The sequence below is a fragment of the Lygodium microphyllum genome, chromosome 24, assembly GCF_053477565.2.
Source record: "Lygodium microphyllum isolate KBCC chromosome 24, Lygodium_microphyllum_v1.1.10, whole genome shotgun sequence".
NCBI lineage: Eukaryota > Viridiplantae > Streptophyta > Polypodiopsida > Schizaeales > Lygodiaceae > Lygodium > Lygodium microphyllum.
Window position 1 is genome coordinate 104,949,448 of NC_141158.1, and position 17,460 is coordinate 104,966,907.

General features: G+C 41.9%; 1 protein-coding gene across 1 annotated transcript in view; it reads left to right on the plus strand.

Annotated features, from left to right (window-relative positions):
* Positions 1-17,460, plus strand: part of LOC148015470 (CBL-interacting serine/threonine-protein kinase 24-like) — a 71,227-nt gene that overhangs the window by 34,739 nt on the left and 19,028 nt on the right. Inside the window, exons 4-7 of the mRNA XM_087665236.1 lie at positions 14,554-14,661; positions 14,782-14,862; positions 14,961-15,014; positions 15,116-15,241. Of these exons, the coding sequence (XP_087521362.1) occupies positions 14,554-14,661; positions 14,782-14,862; positions 14,961-15,014; positions 15,116-15,241 (369 nt within the window). The remainder of the gene's footprint in view (positions 1-14,553; positions 14,662-14,781; positions 14,863-14,960; positions 15,015-15,115; positions 15,242-17,460) is intronic.

Genomic DNA, 17,460 nt, shown 5'->3' on the forward strand with positions numbered 1-17,460 from the left:
ATCATTTCCTCTACTCATACCCAGGATTTAGAGGATGTACCTAGATCGGGGCCCTTGGGTCTTTAGCAGCGACTTGGTGGCTAGGCCTTCGTATTCCTTCCAGCATTGAGTCATAGAGCTAGTGGCTTCTCTCCCGAGGTTGAGTTTTGGGTTCTACAGCTCATCTTGTCTCCTGATTATCTTCAAAGGTCTCCTTTTAGGTGGTATTCTCAGATTACAGGGTGGATCTTATTTGTCCATTGGTCAGTATGGAGCCAACTCCTGAGATCGAGTACGGGCATATCCTTATGGTTCTTGGCACACCATACAAAGTCCGACTTTCCTTCTATGCATTGCATATTTTCATCATCTTTGTTCTAGGGCGCTTGGGCAAGTGAACAATTTTTCCATGAGGGACACTGTCCACGTGGCACCTGCTGCATGAGCATTCTTTAGCATGTAGCATTCTATCTCCACTTTACTTTTCTCTTCTTTCCCTTTTTGGGCCTGAGAGGGGGTGTTGAGAAACCCTTCACCCTTCACCCACAGTTTGCGTTTTTACGTTCTGTGTTTTGTGTTTAGGGTTTGCAACCCCAAAAAGGGGCACCATCCTAGATTGACTGTGCCTATTTATAGGCCACTCTCTCATTCATTCCTTACGGTTGATTCATTCAGTCCGTCACCTCTTCTCTCCAGCCTCTCCACTGCCCTCACACCCCTTTAGGAGGACATTGCAGTTCATGGTTCGTGGCTGTCTTCATCATCTTTCTTGTGCTACGACACCCTTGTTCCCTTGTCTTACATTCACTCCATGATTCGGAACTTCATCATTGCATTCATCAGAGTTTCTTCTGTCTTCCCTTCTCTTCTTTATGTTTGTCGCGTTCACTTTGTGTTCCTCCCCGCAAACCCTAATGTCTCGTTGGTACATCATCTTTTGACATCATCATCATACCAGCTATTTTGGGGAGCAATAGATCGTATGGGCCTATATTGGGGCAAGGTGTGTGGGAATGCATATATGGCTGATCCATGCATGGCCTCTACTAAATTCCTTGTACATTTTTCTAGCGATCTACTCAAGTCCAATGTATGTAAACTGGTCTGCAAAGAACCATTGTAGATGTGTGAGGTGTCTTCTATAAAGTAGTATTTGGGATGTTTAGGGAGGCATGGTGTTTCATGTTTCATATGTACACAAGAGAGCATGAATGTCAAAATAGCATGATCTGTTGTTATGCCAATTGGTCTCTTAGATATCTTAAAGTTTTGGATATCTGGTATCAATGCTGGTGAGCCTTTTTAGTAGTCTACAGTACTTGCCCCTCCTTTGTGATTCCAACATGTCAAATTGTCAGATCCTGGCCATTGTGGCAGACCATTAAAGATGGCTAGTCTATATGCACTTTCCAAAGTCAATAGGTGTGTCCCATAAGTACTCACTTCTTTATCTTGGGCTCTCTTGCGTAGGCCTATTTCATCTGTCGATCTCTTTGAACATGGCGTTATCATGCATATAAAAGTCACTCTGTCTATCTCCAGTGCATGCATTGAAATCTCCTACTAATAATATGTCCCCAATGCTAGCATATCTCATGATATCCTCATAAAGTATATCAAAGGGAGATCCATCTCGTGTGGTATAGGTAGAATTTGCAGGAGGAAAGTAGCATATTGCGATGAATATATCCCACGGTCCTTCTACATGTATCCTAATCCATAAATCATTATCTCTTTTCATTACTTGCACTATCCCTTTGAGGTCTTCCCGGTATAGTATGGCCACACCTCCAGAAACCCTAGTGCTTCCTGGTTTTCTAGCTACTGGACGAAATGCACTTTCCCACATGTATCCCCGCACGTCTGGTAGTCGGCTACCTTTACATTGGTGTGTTTCTGTGTACATTGCTATATTTGTGTTTTGGAAGCTATCTTCAAAGTAACCAGTATCCAAGCGTAGGGCTCCATTACAATTCCATATTGATATCCGAAGTCTCTCATAGGCCTCGTACCGTTATGAAGTCCTTTTGTCAGTGATGATGACTTGTCCATCCCTATAAACAACCCGCTTTCCCTCTTTGCGAGCCTCCAATACCTTGGGCATGTGTTCTCTGTGATGCGCTATTTGTTTTTGGGGTAAGGTCCTCATCCAAATAAATCTTCTCACCCTTGAGGGTTCTCCTCTTGGAGAGGAAGGCCTTTTTTTTCTCTATGTAAGATATTGGTATCTGAGCGGATTTTGGCACATAAAGAGGAAAGGTCAAAGGTAAAGCTTCCATAAGCTATTGGGTGAAGTTTCACAACTGTTCACCAATGGATGCTAAATGGATGGAAGAGGATGACTTGGCAGACCATCCTCAGTTGTTGCAGCTTTACCTTGATGCCTTTCAGTTAGAGCCGACTTTGGATCGGGCTCTTTCAGGTTCAGCAGGGCAAGGGTCCAAAGTACCACCTGGTACTCAAGGGGGAAGTAGCACTTCCACTCCTCTAGGAATGGACTGCTCTCATGTATAGTGGATCTCGGATGTATTCAGCATGCATCCAAGGTACTGTGCTGACAGCATGTCTGTCATGAGGTCACTACTCAGTGTATTAGTCACAGTGGTATGTATGCAGATAGGTATGGTTTTCACTGCAACTCTGAAACTGTATATTTGCATTAAGTTATGATCATGAGAGACTGATTATCGAGTGCTGGTTTTCAGTGTATGATCATTAGTTTCAGTGGTATTCAGCTGGTTCTATGGACAGTAGCATGTGTATTGAATGCCATTGACAATTCAGCCATGGTTTTGGCTCGGTTTATGCTTTACTATGGTTGTGTAGTCAGCACTATTGAGAAACAAGAGTTTGGGATGCATCCGATGAGTTTCTAGCAACAGTTCTGAACTATTGTTGAGATTTATGCTATGTTTATGCTGGCTGGAAATTTTCAGCAAATGGTGGGCATATGAGATAGTTAGCCAGCAGTGGTCAATGTTGTGTCGACTATGATGCCTTGTGGAAATTCCAGTGTAGTATTGTTTACTTTGACACATTACAGTGCAATCGAGGATGATTGCAAGGATTTCAAGGGGGTGGTCTGTCACGAGAACGTGAAAATTTGATGCTTTGCTTATGTTTAATTGACATTTGATTAAAGGATTAATCAAATGTGTAATTAAAAGATGCACATGTGTTGCACATGTGAGGTGCAAGCTACTTTCTTACAGTTGAAGGCCCAAGGACCATGTGAAAAAGATGGGTGTCAAAGGCAAAAGTTGTAACAAGTTATACTTGTTAGGTTCTTAGGTGAACTATGGTGTCAGTTTGCCCCTAGGACCATTATTGGCCATAAAGTGTCAGTGGTGACACTAGGGCCTAGGCATTAATTAATGGATTAATGCATGTCCAAGGGTCAATTAATGCATGGGACCACTTTGGGTTGCAAATGGCCTAGCCAATTAATTTTTGGATGGCAAGGTCCATTTTCTGGGCATGGATTAAGGGCTGAATTAATTTTCAGAAGTAATTAATTCTGAAAATTAATTAAATGGCTGGAAATGGCTGAAAATGGATTAAGAAAGTTGCCACTTGGCAAAACTTTCCCATGCAAGTGGGGGAAAGGCTAAATAGGGCTGAAGGGAGAGAGAAATCTCGTTTTTTCATTTTGGAGCTGTTGGGAAGAGGTGTTAGACTGTTGCTGCCAGCTTGTGGGGTCATTTCCCAGCCATTGGAGACCATTTTGGTGATGGAGATTGCATATTCTTGACCTTGGGAAGCTGGCAATTGCTGCTGATGCACTTTCTCTTGCTGATGCATCCGTTTGGGACTGGTACAGTAGGGCAGCAACTGATTTTGATCAGTTTTTCGCGACAAATCTCAGAATTTTCTCTCTCTCCAGCATTCTCTCATCTCCTTCAGCCTATGCTCAGTGATTCTCAGCAATTCTTAGCCATTCGGAGGATATCACAGCCATTTTTGGTGGGTTGATCTGTGATTTCTGCAATAAAACCTAATTTACAACAGAAATTAGGATTTAGCAGTCACCTTGGGATCCGTGCCAGAGATTGAAGGCTCAAGGGACTGAAATCAGCAGCTGATAATTGAAGATTATCAAGGGATTTCAGGAGCCAACCCATCCAGAATTGATTTGGGGTAGCATTTGGCCAACCAAGGGTTAAATTGGAGAAGAAGTCCTGGGTGAATCAAGGGACAAATGACCCAAAAGGCTTGCTGGTCATTTATGACAGCAAAAGCGATTGGTTAGCAGGAGGAGATTGAAGAATCTCGAGTTGTACTCCTTTCAATTGAATGAAAGCTAAAGAAATACCGCAAGGGCGCTAGTTTTGGGGCCAACAGGGAGTCTACTGTTCAAGAATGTTATGGTAAAGTGTGTATTTCATTTTATGTGCATTTATTTATTGCTGTAATTAACTCTTAAATCAGGTTATCACCACCCATTCCAAGAAGGAAGCTGGTTTGAGTATCCCGGTGATGGAACCATGAAACGAGCCTTCCTCCTCGGATAGGGTGGTAAATCCCTAATTACAACTTAATTACAGCAACAAACAATTAATGCAAATCTGAAAATACAAATTTACCTACTGATCTTGGACAATGCATATCCGATTGGCCCCAAAATTGGCGCCCCTTTCGGTATTTGTTTAGCTTTATTGAAGAAAAAGTTGATTTACAATGGGACATCTCGTGATTTCCTCGAGTCCCGAGCTTGTAAATTTACTCTAACCTCAACTACACCTTACGTGTGCAATGTTTACTTAACCATGTGATTAAAAATTAATCCACATGTTAAGTGAGGTTTCAAAAATACATGTCCTCATGACAAATGCCAAAGGCCACATGTTGGTACTTTCCCAATCTGAAGGCAGCCAACAGAAATAGACTGTGCATGTTGTGGAATACTGCCACGAAGCGACCCATGGTTGCGCCTCAATTGTATGGGCATATGGCCTCTTTGGTTCTGGCTCAAGTGGGTACTTTTGCTGGTCACTATTTTCCATGTTGTCAATTGTGACATTTCATGGCTGAATGTCCAGACTGAAAGAACACTCTTGTGGATCTCTTGTGGATCAGCCCAGGAAATTTGGTCCAAGACCAAAGCATGCCTCCAATCCTTGTTCAGCAAAGGATTTTCTAGCCTACTCAGTCTAAAGACAAGCACCTCGCCTCCTATTCAGTTTTGGATACACAGGGAGACACAACAAGGGAAAAATAAAGGAGACTTCCTTGTGCACAACACTTGCTGATTTTTTCCTGTCCTTATAGGATCCTCTTCACACTTTTTCGTGCCACCGAGATAAATCCTCCGATGTGCCTATGGCTCCAATTCCCACTCCCACCAAGGACTGGCTACCCCCCAAACAACAACCGCCATAGTAGTGATCGAGCTAGTCTTCACTGCATGTTTGTGACTCTCAAGCTCAGCTGGCTTTCGATGATGTTCGACCCATGGGATCACAAGTATTTAGGTTCCACTACCTGCTCTATAGATGTGCCCTCTTCCTTGCGGGTTGAGCATTAGTGTCCCAATCCCTTTGCAGTAATGGGCGAGTTCTTTGAAGATGGTGTATTAGAGACATTGGTAGCAAAGGTTCAAGCCCACACAACCAAAGCTTATTCAAACTCTTGATCTAGACCCAGCGTGCTCTTTGCATTGCTTTTGTATCAGTTGAATTTGTTCTGTTTGGTTTCTGCATGATGGCCTAAAGCCACCCTGCATTTGTAATCTTATAATCTTGTACTTTTTTTCGTAATCAATACAATTACCTATTACAAAAAAAGAAGAGAGAGAAAGAGTGAAAGAAAGAAATATTAACGTCTTTTGAGGCCAAAATTGGCTCATGATACAAAACCGTGTAGAATAGTGATCGTGACTAGGCATCCAAGTATGATGTGCCAAAAGATGATTAGTGACATATTGTAAAAAGAACCTAAAGTGATGTACAAGATAACATAGTGGCCATGTAGGGATACTACAGGAGGATGGAGAACTACATGTCTAGTTGTGTGGCTAGGGGATATCCATATATCTAGTTCCACCCAGTCATGATCGGTGGATAGAGTGTGCCATACATCCTTGATGAAATAGTATGGGGGTAGTATTTGGACTGAGCCCTCAGCTCTGTCATGTGCTGCTCATGTGTCATGAAGACATGTATTTTTGAAACCTCACTTAACATGTGGATTAATTTTTAATCACATGGTTAAGTAAACGTTGCATATGTGAGGTATAACTAGGGTTGGAGTAAATTTACGAGCCCGAGACCGGAGGAAATGACGGGATGTCAAAGGCAAAAGTTGCGATAAGTTATGCCACACAGGTGAGAAGTTACAGCAATATGTCTTTATACAGTGAGATGGGCTCAAGCAATGATGATGCCTCTCAGTATGAACGCTCGCATGGGAATGAAGGAAATGCAATGCCTAGGCTTAGACTATGGACAACAAGCAGAAAATGTTGCTGTTGGGGGCAAGATGCACGGCCTTCAAGGTATAAGGAGGTTGATGGCTAGCAAAGTGAAGAGGAATTTGATGACTAGTTCAAGAATCGGATGAGAACATCAACAAATCTCTTTGCTGAATTGGGAAAGAATCCTCAATTTACCCGATTTTTGAATGCTCCAAAGAAGGATAGCAAAAGCAAGAAGAAGAAGACGTCTTCTACACCTTTGGGATAGCAAGATACACCGAAGATAATGCCAAACCCTTCATTTGAAGTTCCCAAAGATACTAATGAAATAAAATAGTTCGCACCCACGGGGCAAGGAATGCAAATGCAAGGCCATCACGGAAGTGCCAATCCAATGGATTTTGGATAGGCGGGAATGCATGCTATGATGGGGCAGCCATGATATTTTGGTGGAAGCACGATTTTTCATGCTATGGTTGGACAAGGACCGCGGACAAGATACAGAAATGTATTGCACAAATCCCTATAGTATGCAGCAACCAATGCATAGTGTGCAAGGCCCAATGTATTCGGGTATGACTGGAAATATGCAAAACCCTATATATGGTCGCATCGGCTTGATGCTTGGGGCACAAAGTAGCATGTTTGGTACTGCATCTGCACCCTCGAATGCTTATGGGGCTTAAGGAATGAATGTTGGTCATGCAAATTGAAACCAGCCTTCCTTCTTGGAATGGGTGGTGATAACCTGATTTAAGAGTTAATTACAACAATAAATAAATGCACATAAAATGAAATATACACCTTACCATAACATTCTTGGACAGTAGACACCCTGTTGGCCCCGAAATTGGCGCCCCTTGCAGTATTTCTTTAGCTTTCATTCAATTGGAAGGAGTACAACTCGAGATTCTTCAATCTCCTCGTGCTAACCAATTGCTCTTGCTGTCATAAATGACCAGCAAGCCTTTTGGGTCATTTGCCCTTTGATTCACCCAGGACTTCTTCTCCAATTTGACCCTTGGCTATCCCAAATCAATTCGGGATGGGCTGGCTCCTGAAATCCCTTGATAATCTTCAATTATCAGCTGCTGATTTCAGTCCCTTGAGCCTTCAATCTTTGGCACGGATCCCAAGGTGGCTGCTAAACCCTAATCTCTGTTGTGAAATAGGGTTTACTGCAGAAATTACAGATCAGCTCACCAAAAATGGCTGAGATCTCCTCCGAATGGCTGAGAATTGCTGAGAATGGCTGAGCATAGGCTGAACGAGATGAGAGAATGCTGCAGAGAGAGAAAATTTTGAGATTTGTCGCAAAGAACTGATCAAAATCAGCTGCTACCTTGCTATACCAGCCCCAAACGGATGCACCAACAACAATAGGAGCATCAGAGACTGTGATCTTCAAGAGAAAGTGCATCACCAGCAATTGCCAGCTTCCCAAGGTCAAGAATATACAATCTCCATCACCAAAATGGTCTCCAATGGCTGGGAAATGGCCCCAGAAGCTGGCAGCAACAGTCCAACACCTCTTTCCAACAGCTCCAAAAATGAAAAAAGGAGATTTTCCTCTCCCTTCAGCCCTATTTAGCCTTTCCCCCACTTGCATGGGAAAGTTTTGCCAAGTGGCATCTTTCTTAATCCATTTCCAGCCATTTCCAGCCATTTAATTAATTTTCAGAATTAATTAATTCTGAAAATTAATTCAGCCCTTAATCCATGCCCAGAAAATTGACCTTGCCCATCCAAAAATTAATTGGCTAGGCCATTTGCAACCCAAAGTAATCCCATGCATTAATTGACCCTTGGACAAGCATTAATCCATTAATTAATGCCTAGGCCCTAGTGTCACCACTGACACTTAATGGCCAATTAATGGTCCTAGGGACAAAGTGGCACCAAAATTCACCTAGAATCTAACAAGTGTAACTTGTTACAACTTTTGCCTTTGACACCCATCTTTTTCACAAGGTCCTTCGGTCTTCAACTGTGAGAAAGTAGCTTGCACCTCACATGTGCAACACATGTGTATCTTTTAATTGCACATTTGATTAATCCTTTAATCAAATGTCAATTAAACATAAGCAAAGCATCAAATTTTCACGTCCTCGTGATAGACCATCCCCTTGAAATCCTTGCAATCGACCTTGATTGCACTGTAATGTGTCAAAGCAAACAATATTGCACTGGAATTTTCACAAGGCATCATAGTCAACACAACATTGGCCACTGTTGGCTAACTATCTCGTATGTCCACCATTTGCTGAAAATTTCCAGCCAGCATAAACATAGCATAAAGCTCAACAGTAGTCCAGAACTATTGCTAGAAACTCATCGGATGCATCCCAAAGTCTTGTTTCTCAACAGTGCTGACTACACAACCATAGTAAAGCATAAACCGAGCCGAAACCATGGCTGAATTGTCAATGGCATTCAATACACATGTTGCTGTCCATAGAACCAGCTGAATACCATTGAAACTAATGATCATCCACTGAAAACGAGCACTCGTAATCAGTTTCTCATGATCATAACTTGATGCAAATGTACAGTTTCAAAGGTGCAGTGAAAACCATATCCATTTGCATACATACTACAGTGACTAGTACATTGAATAGTGAGCTCATGGCAGACATACTGTCAGCACAGTACCTTGGATGCATGCTGAATACATCCGAGATCCACTATACACGAGCAATCCATTCCTGGAGGAGTGGAAGTGCTACCTCCCCCTTGAGCATCAGGTGGTACTCTGGACCCTTGCCTTGTTGAACCTGAAAGAGCCCGATCCAAAGTCGGCTCTTACTGAAAGGCATCAAGGTAAAGCTGCAACAACTGAGGATGGTCTGCCAAGTCATCCTCTTTCATCCATTTAGCATCCATTGGTGAACAGTTGTGAAACTTCACCCAATAGCTTATGGTAGCTTTACCTTTGATATTTTCTCTTTATGTGCCAAAATCTACTCAGATACCAATATCTTATTCAGCTCCTCTACATTGGACTGAGTTTCAGCATATACATCCTTAGGCACATCACCATAAAAAGGCCTCAACAAGCTCACATGAAGGCATAGTGTATTATAATTCTTTTGACTGACGTGTGGGATGTTAGGAGCTGCCAGTCAGTGCTCTGCACTCTCTCTCTCTCTCTCTCTCTGTGTGTGTCTCTCTGCTGTGTGTAAGCAGTGCGTGTCTCGATCCTTGCGCTCCAGAGCGCAACAAACTGGTATCAGAGCGGGCAAGAGACAGCTCACAGTGTCGTGGCACAGGTCGACAGGCGTGCGTAGGCTTAGCAGCAGGTGCATGTTAGAGTCAGTAGTCGAGTGTGACGGAGGCAGTGGGACCAACGGGCACATTTTTTGTAGGCGAGAGTCGTGGCATAGGGAGACTAGACAAGTGGCAGGCGACTTGTAGCTGTGTGACGGGGGCGTGATAGGGCAGCTGACTGACAGCGACCAGACGTAAGCGTGGACAGTCGACCAGACGAAGCGGGTTGACGACACTGACAGTATTGAATCTCGTATGTAGTGAATCTCGAATGTATTCAGCATGCATCCAAGGTACCGCACTGACAGTATGTTTGCCATGAGGTTACTACTTAGTGTACTAGTCATTGTGAGATGTATGCAGATGCGTATGAGTTTCACGTGGGTAGTGGAACTATACTTTTGTATCAGCTTATGATCAATTTGGCATGAATATTGCCTCAATTTTGGGACAAAAATTTTGATCAGTTTCAGCTCAGTTTTTTGATAAGCTTGAGAACCGTTTATGGTTACTTTTTGGATCACTTTTGCATCAGTTTTTGCATTGATTGCTGGTCAGTTTTTGCAATGAGTTTTTGATCAGTTTGGGGTCACATTTGCAGCAATTTGTGATCAGTTCTTAGATCAGCAGCAAGCTGATCAATTTATAATTAGATCATGCTCATTTTTCAATGGTTTACATCTAGTTCCATGGAAAACAGCATATGCTATGATGCCATTGATGTTTTAGCCATGGTTTATGCTTAGTTATGCTATGCTATGGTTTGGTTTTGCCAGATGAGTTGATGAGAAATAGACATATCACATGATAATTTGGTAATGTTTTTTTAATAAGATTCTTTGTGAGTCTTATGGTATGTTATGATTGGCTAGTAATTTTCAGCATGTGTTGGGCATGTGGAATGGTTGAGCAACAGTGCACAATGTTGTGCTAACTATGATGCCTTGTGGAAATTCCAATCTACTATTTTTCTTTTGATGCATTTGGCACTGCAATCATGGACAATTGCAAGGATTTTAAGGATGAGGGCTATCACGAGAATATGTATTTTTGAAACCTCACTTAACATGTGGATTAATTTTTCATCACATGGTTAAGTAAACGTTGCATATGTGAGGTGTAACTGGGATTAGAGTAAATTTACAAGCTCAGGACCCGAGGAAATCACGGGATGTCAAAGACTAAAGTTGCTATAAGTTATGCCACACAGGTACTTGGTGGTATGTGGTGCCAATTGTTGGCCTAGGTGATTCATTTGGCCAAACGTGTTAGTTGGTGACACTAGAGAAGTGGCGTTTAATGGTACCTAATGCCAATCTGATGGTCAAAGAGGGCATAGAGACGATCGGGAATGGAAGTTCCCTAGCCAATTTAATTATTGGCTAGTCAGATTATTTTTCAGGGTACCAAAATAATTATTAGATTAAATTTCAAGATTTAAAGACTGAAAATTAATATTTAATTATGGATAATGTTGGAAAAACCATTTGGGAAGGCTGCCACTTGTCAAAAATGCCCATGCAAGTCTGAAAAATGTCTTTAGAGATTGGAGAGAAGCATTTGAGTAGATTCAACTTGCAAGAGAGAGGGAGGAGATGGTGCTGGTTTGAATTGCAGCCATTGGAGGACCTTCTGAGGCAGCCAGGGGCAGGAGAAGACCAATCAAGAAGAGGTGACAACATCTATAGGTTGTTGAGATAGGGCAGCAGCAGTAAATGATAGATTTTCGTTAGTTCTTTGTGAAGAAAGTCTGAATTTTCTGTCTCCTCAGCATTCTCTCTCATCTCCTAGCCTTTCTATTGCCTTGCTCCAAAGATTGCAGCATTGAGATCACCAAAGGTTGAGAAATTTCAGATTTCTGTGCTGTAAACCCTAATCTGCAGAGCAGAAATTAGGATTTAGCAACAGCCTCGAGAAGCGTGCCAGAAATTGGAAGTTCCAAGACTTGGATTCAATAGGGCTGAAGTTGCTTTTAGCCTATTCAAGTGGGGGACCGGTAAATAATTGAATTTGGGGCATTTTTCATCTCCATCAAAGTGGGTGAAGGCCAATGGATTGCCCAAATCAAGGGGCAAATCAGATTAAATACTTGCTGGTCATTGTGAACAGCAAGGGGAGTTGGAATACTGAAAGGGATTCGGAGAATCCTATTGTACATCAGCTTCTTCTTCAATTAAGTTAAATAAATACCGAAAGGAGCGTCAGTTTTGGGGCCAATAGGGTGTCCAGTGTCTAAGATTATATGGTAAAGTGTACTTTCGAGTTTTGTGAATTTATTAATTGTTGTAAATAGTGCTTAATCAGGTTATTTACCACTCTATCCGAGGAGGATGGTTGGTTACACATGTCACTGGCAGATCTCCCTTATCTCTCTCTGGTGTAGCATTTGTATGTTGTATTTGTGTATCTGTGGTCGGTGTGCTGCTTTGATCTCCTAAGCTCTCTAGATTGTTACCTCGCTTTGTGTGGCTGTTGTATGTGGAGTCACTGTCTAGAAGAAATTAGTAAGTTGTGATCGACATCGCCCTCTTTGTATGGTGAAAGCCCGGAATAATGATTCGCGGACTCCATGATTAGTATGAGGCCTAGCTGCATTTGTTTTACGTACGGACTTGTTCGTTCCATATGTTTTCCGAGCAGCAGAGAAGGAGCTGTAATTTTTATGCACGTTTTGTTCTACGACGAAGCTCTAGGAGATCTAATGCCTGGAGATTGCTTCTGAGCAGTGCGAATATTCCAGGTTCTTTCAATACATATTGATTCAATTCATTGTGATTTGTTTTTGTAGTGTTTACCACTTGGGTATTCTCTATCTTCTCTTTCATCTCCTATCTCTACTTCCTTCTACTTCTGATCCCTGGTGAAATCGACCTTTTGACAAAAACCCCTCCGACACCGCTCAAACATTCCACATTTTGCCATTCATATCGATGGATATAGAGGTGCCAATAAAACAAGATTGAATTAGAACATTGCAAAGATTCTTAAAAACAACTTTGATGCCCATGAAGATTGGACCATACAATATCTTCCAACATCCAAGCCTTATGTTTATTATTATAATTGCAAGCCTCTCTCACACTCTCTCTCTGAACTTCCAAGATGAATACGGAATTCCAAGCCTCTCTCTCCCCCCTTCTCGTCCCAAATTGCTAAGCCTCTCATTCTCACACACACACATACACACACACAAAATAATGAAGAGCCTCTCTATCCATCCACCCTACACTTTGCTTTTTTGTATGATGGATGATGTATGATGTATACACTCCCATCTATCTACTTGTAGTACATTGCGCATGTTGCGTAGCAGGTTTTGCCTTGTTACCCTTGTGTATTCATCTTATCAACTTAAGTGACAATGTTATTTTAGCTCTATACATGTGCTCTATCATCTGTAGTCCAAAATAACCAAGACAATTTTTTATTTCATACTTATAGCGTAGCGTACCTTAGCTTGGACTGTGCTATATGCTCTACATCTGCAGATATAGTGCTTCTAGCTCTCCACCTTCTCTTGGCATTGTTTGCCGATCCACTCAGCTTTGGAGATGTGGGCTGCTGTCATGAGGACATGTATTTTTGAAACCTCATTGAACATATGGATTAATTTGTAATCACATGGTTAAGTAAATGTTGCACATGTGAGGTGTGACTGGGGTTAGAGTAAATTTACGAGCTCGGGACCTGAGGAAATCACGGGATGTCAAATGCAAAAGTTGCTATAAGTTATGCCGCACAGGTACTTGGTAGTATCTGGTGCGAGTTGTTGGTCTAGGTCATTCATTTGGCCATAAGTGTTAGTTGACACTAGATGAAAGTTGCCTAGCCAATTTAATTATTGACCAATTAGATTATTTTTCTAGGCACTGAAATAATTCTTAGATTCATTTTCAGTATTTAAAGATTGAAAATCAATATTTAATTATGGATAATGCTAGAAAAACCATTTGGGAATTTCAAATTTCTCTCTTGTAAACCCTAATCTACAACAGAAATTAGGGTTTAGTAGCAGCCTCGGGAAGCGAAAAATTGGAAGCTCCAAGACTTGGATTCAATAGGGCTGAAGCTATTTTTCAGTCAAATTCAAGTGGAGGGACCAGCAAATCAATGAATTTGGGGCATTTTCGATCTCCATTGTTGCTACTGTAACTAAGTTGTAATCAAGGAATTACTACCCATCCAAGGAAGAAAGGATGGTTTCAGCTGCCCTCCCAGTTTGAATCTTGAGCTATTGAGAGGATACTCTGAGCCAGCACAACGACTACTCACATCTCATGTGGCATGCATACATCTAGGTATCCTGGTCTCAAACAAGCTTGCATAGCCTGGAAGATGAGGCACGCCTCCACAGCTAGAATGTGAATAGTTTGTTGCCACGAGAGAGAAGGCCTTGCCCTTCCCTCTCAGGTCCCCTTGATGAATACCATCACATGCTGCCCAGCTGCTAATAATTGCCATTGTTCCCTTCTTGGAGCTGCATTCGATGCCTCCAGGTGGCCCTTGTCATCATGCATCATCTCCAGCTGCTGTCATGCATCCTTGATGGCTGCATTTCAATGTCTATTTTTCTATCTTGAAACTTATGAAATAGTTTGCTTGGAAAAGATATTCTGGTTATCAAAGCATTTTGTTCAAATTTCCTTTAAATTGAAATTTTGCAAAGACTAAGAAAGTGTAGACTTGCTTTTTAAAAACATAGTCTAGAATATTTTTCCTTTATCTTACTAATCTTTGAAAGTTTTTCATTTCCTGGAAAGATATCCAGTCTTTATTCCACATTCGTAATTTGTTTCAATGTTCTCAAGTATGATTATGCTTAGCTATTTTGTAATAGGTCAGTCCTTGATAGCTTTTGAGAAAAAGTCATATCATGGGACCCTGTTTGTGGCCAGGTACATCAAGGCAGATTGGGTGAAAATGAAGCTCGCCGATATTTTCAACAACTGATTGATGCAGTTGACTATTGTCACAGTAAAGGTGTTTGCCACCGGGATCTGAAGGTACTTGAATGAAATCCTTGCCTAGGATGAAGTATTTCTTCTGCTACAGTTCAAATTTACGATCTAGTTCTCAGGTCATTTACTGATGTTGTTAGCTTTGTTGTAATGTTGTGACTTTAGCCAGAGAATCTCCTTCTGGATTCCCAAGGGAACTTGAAAATTTCTGATTTTGGTTTAAGTGCCCTGCCACAGCAAACAAGGGTAAGGGAGTTTCTCATGCACTGTTGGAGTATCAAAAGTTGCTATCTTCCTCTATAAGCCTGATGGGTAACATTAACACTTGCGTGTTTTCTTTTCAGGCAGATGGGCTTTTACACACAACATGTGGTACTCCCAATTATGTTGCACCAGAAGTACTTTTCTAAAACTTCTTCATAGAAAGGATGTACACTTTTATAAACATGGGCTCTCAAGTTGTTCAACTGATCTTCTTGAGTGGATTTGTTGTTGACAGGTCCTCAGCAATAAAGGTTACGATGGTGCTGTAGCCGATGTTTGGTCCTGTGGTGTAATTTTGTATGTGTTAATGGCTGGTTTTCTACCATTTGATGAACCAGACTTGGTAACACTGTACAGAAAGGTGATAGTTGGAATGCTGTAATTTATTATCTGATTTGATTTTACCTCTTTACAACGGCTAGCAAAGACACTATACTTAAAGGCATAGTAAGACTTGGAATCCTAGATGGCATGTGATATTGGCATTTGCTTTCACTTTTGTGAAATGTTCCGCACAAGAGTCACGGTGAAGCAGGAACCGGAAGGTCGTGTGTGGAATGCTTTTGCTCTTGCTGTACTTAAGCAAGATCTCTGGTCTTGGCTACACCCTTCTTCTATAGGGTTTACTTTCCATTCTGCGCAGTATGTCACTACATGGTCGCGGTTGGACCGCATGTACATCATGCAGGATGATGATTTTCTTCTTGAGATGCTGGAAATGAAAGTGTTGCAGCAATATGCCTTGTCGGACCATTTCCCTCTGTAGCTTGAGTTACTTGCACAACCCATTGCACCTTTTAAGCAATTCCTGGATAGACTCCCTTTGCGCTTCAACTCTTCTTTTTTGAAGCATTCAATCTTTCAGGGCTATATGCAGCAATTGATTAATAGATTTTTATTGGACTTCGCCGCTGAGGGCAATGCTTCTTTTGAACGATTGCTCTCTAATGTACAGCGGGTTGCTCCGCAGTATGGGATCCATCATGCCTCTCTTTGTCGGCAGCGTCGGCATGCAGCGGAGGACTTACTGGCTTTGGTTCGTTCTCTGCTGGGGGACACTCTAGATGATATATTCCTGTTGTCATTGGCGAGGCGTTTGGCTGATCTTATTAAAGAGTTTCAGTTGAAATCTTATCAGCAGGCCAAATTGCAAAATTTGACTGAGAATTTGCAAGATAGTGCTTGTCAGACTCATAAGTTCTTTCGCGCTCTATATGCATCTCCTGCTCGAGAAAATATGACCAGACTACAGGATCCAGAAGGTCAAATGGTCATTGATCCTCAGACTCAGACTATTGTGAATATGTGTAGGAATTATTTTATAGACCTTCTTGGTTCTTTTCCTTCACCTTCTGACCAAGTTACTCATGCACGTTCAGTTATTGTGAATATGTGTAGGAATTATTTTATAGACCTTCTTGGTTCTTTTCCTTCACCTTTTGACCAAGTTACTCATGCACGTTCAGTTTTCTATGATTTGGTCCGCAATTAGGTTCCACTTGATATGCAAACTACTTTGGAGACAGATATTTGTGAGGCGGAGGTTATGGATGTTCTATTACACCTGCCCAAGGATAAAAGTCCCGGTTGGGATGGCCTCACCAATGAATTCTTTGAGATTTCTGCTACCCAACTGGTGAAACCCTTAATGGCTATGTTTCAGCAGGTTTGGGAAACGGGGTTCATGCCTTCCTCATGGAAAGAAGGTCTTATCAAACTGCTTCCAAAAGTCCCTTCGCCGTCAATGTTGAAACATTGGCGACCAATTTCTTTGATGGGTTCGATGTATAAAATCTTTTCCAAAGTGATGGCGAATCAGCTCCACAAGCATCTTCCGGCCATTGTGCATCCTCTTCAATATGGTTTCATTAAGGGCCGAAACATTCTGCACAATATCTTAAATGTACAAATGGCCATTGACTATGCAAGGTACTCTAATCAGCAAGTGGTATTGATTCAATTGGATCTGGAAAAGGCTTTTGATTATTTAGATTGGTCTTTCATTGCAGAACTTATGTCTACTATGGGCTTTGGTACTCGGATGTCCCGCTTGATCTACACCATTAGTACTGCGGCTTCTTTGCGAGTTATGCTAAATGGTGGTGTTACCGAGCCATTTGTCCTTGCACGCTCTATGCGACAAGGTTGCCCTTTGAGTCCTCTCTTCTTTGCCCTTGCGACTCATCCGGTTCTTTCGATGTTTTCTTCCATGGCAGCTTCTACTCAATTGGCTGGATTGTCCCTTCCCTTTGGACAGCACTTCATTACTCAATCTTTGGCGGATGACAGCTTTATGATTCTGCGTGCGGACAAGGACAATCTTCACAAAGCATTAGATGTTTGAACGCTCTTTGGTCATGCTTCTGGTCTTCATATCAATGCTTTCAAATCAGCCATTCTCAGTTGCACGGAGTTCGATTTACAATCTTTGGGATGGCAGGGACAGGTTGTTCCCCGTGGTTCCATTGTCAGGCATCTTGGGTACCCCTTGGGTGTTGATGTTCGGCCAAAGCAACTTCTCGAGTGGATTTCATTGAAACTGGCAACTAAGTTTCTGTATTGGAAGTCGCAGGCTTGGCC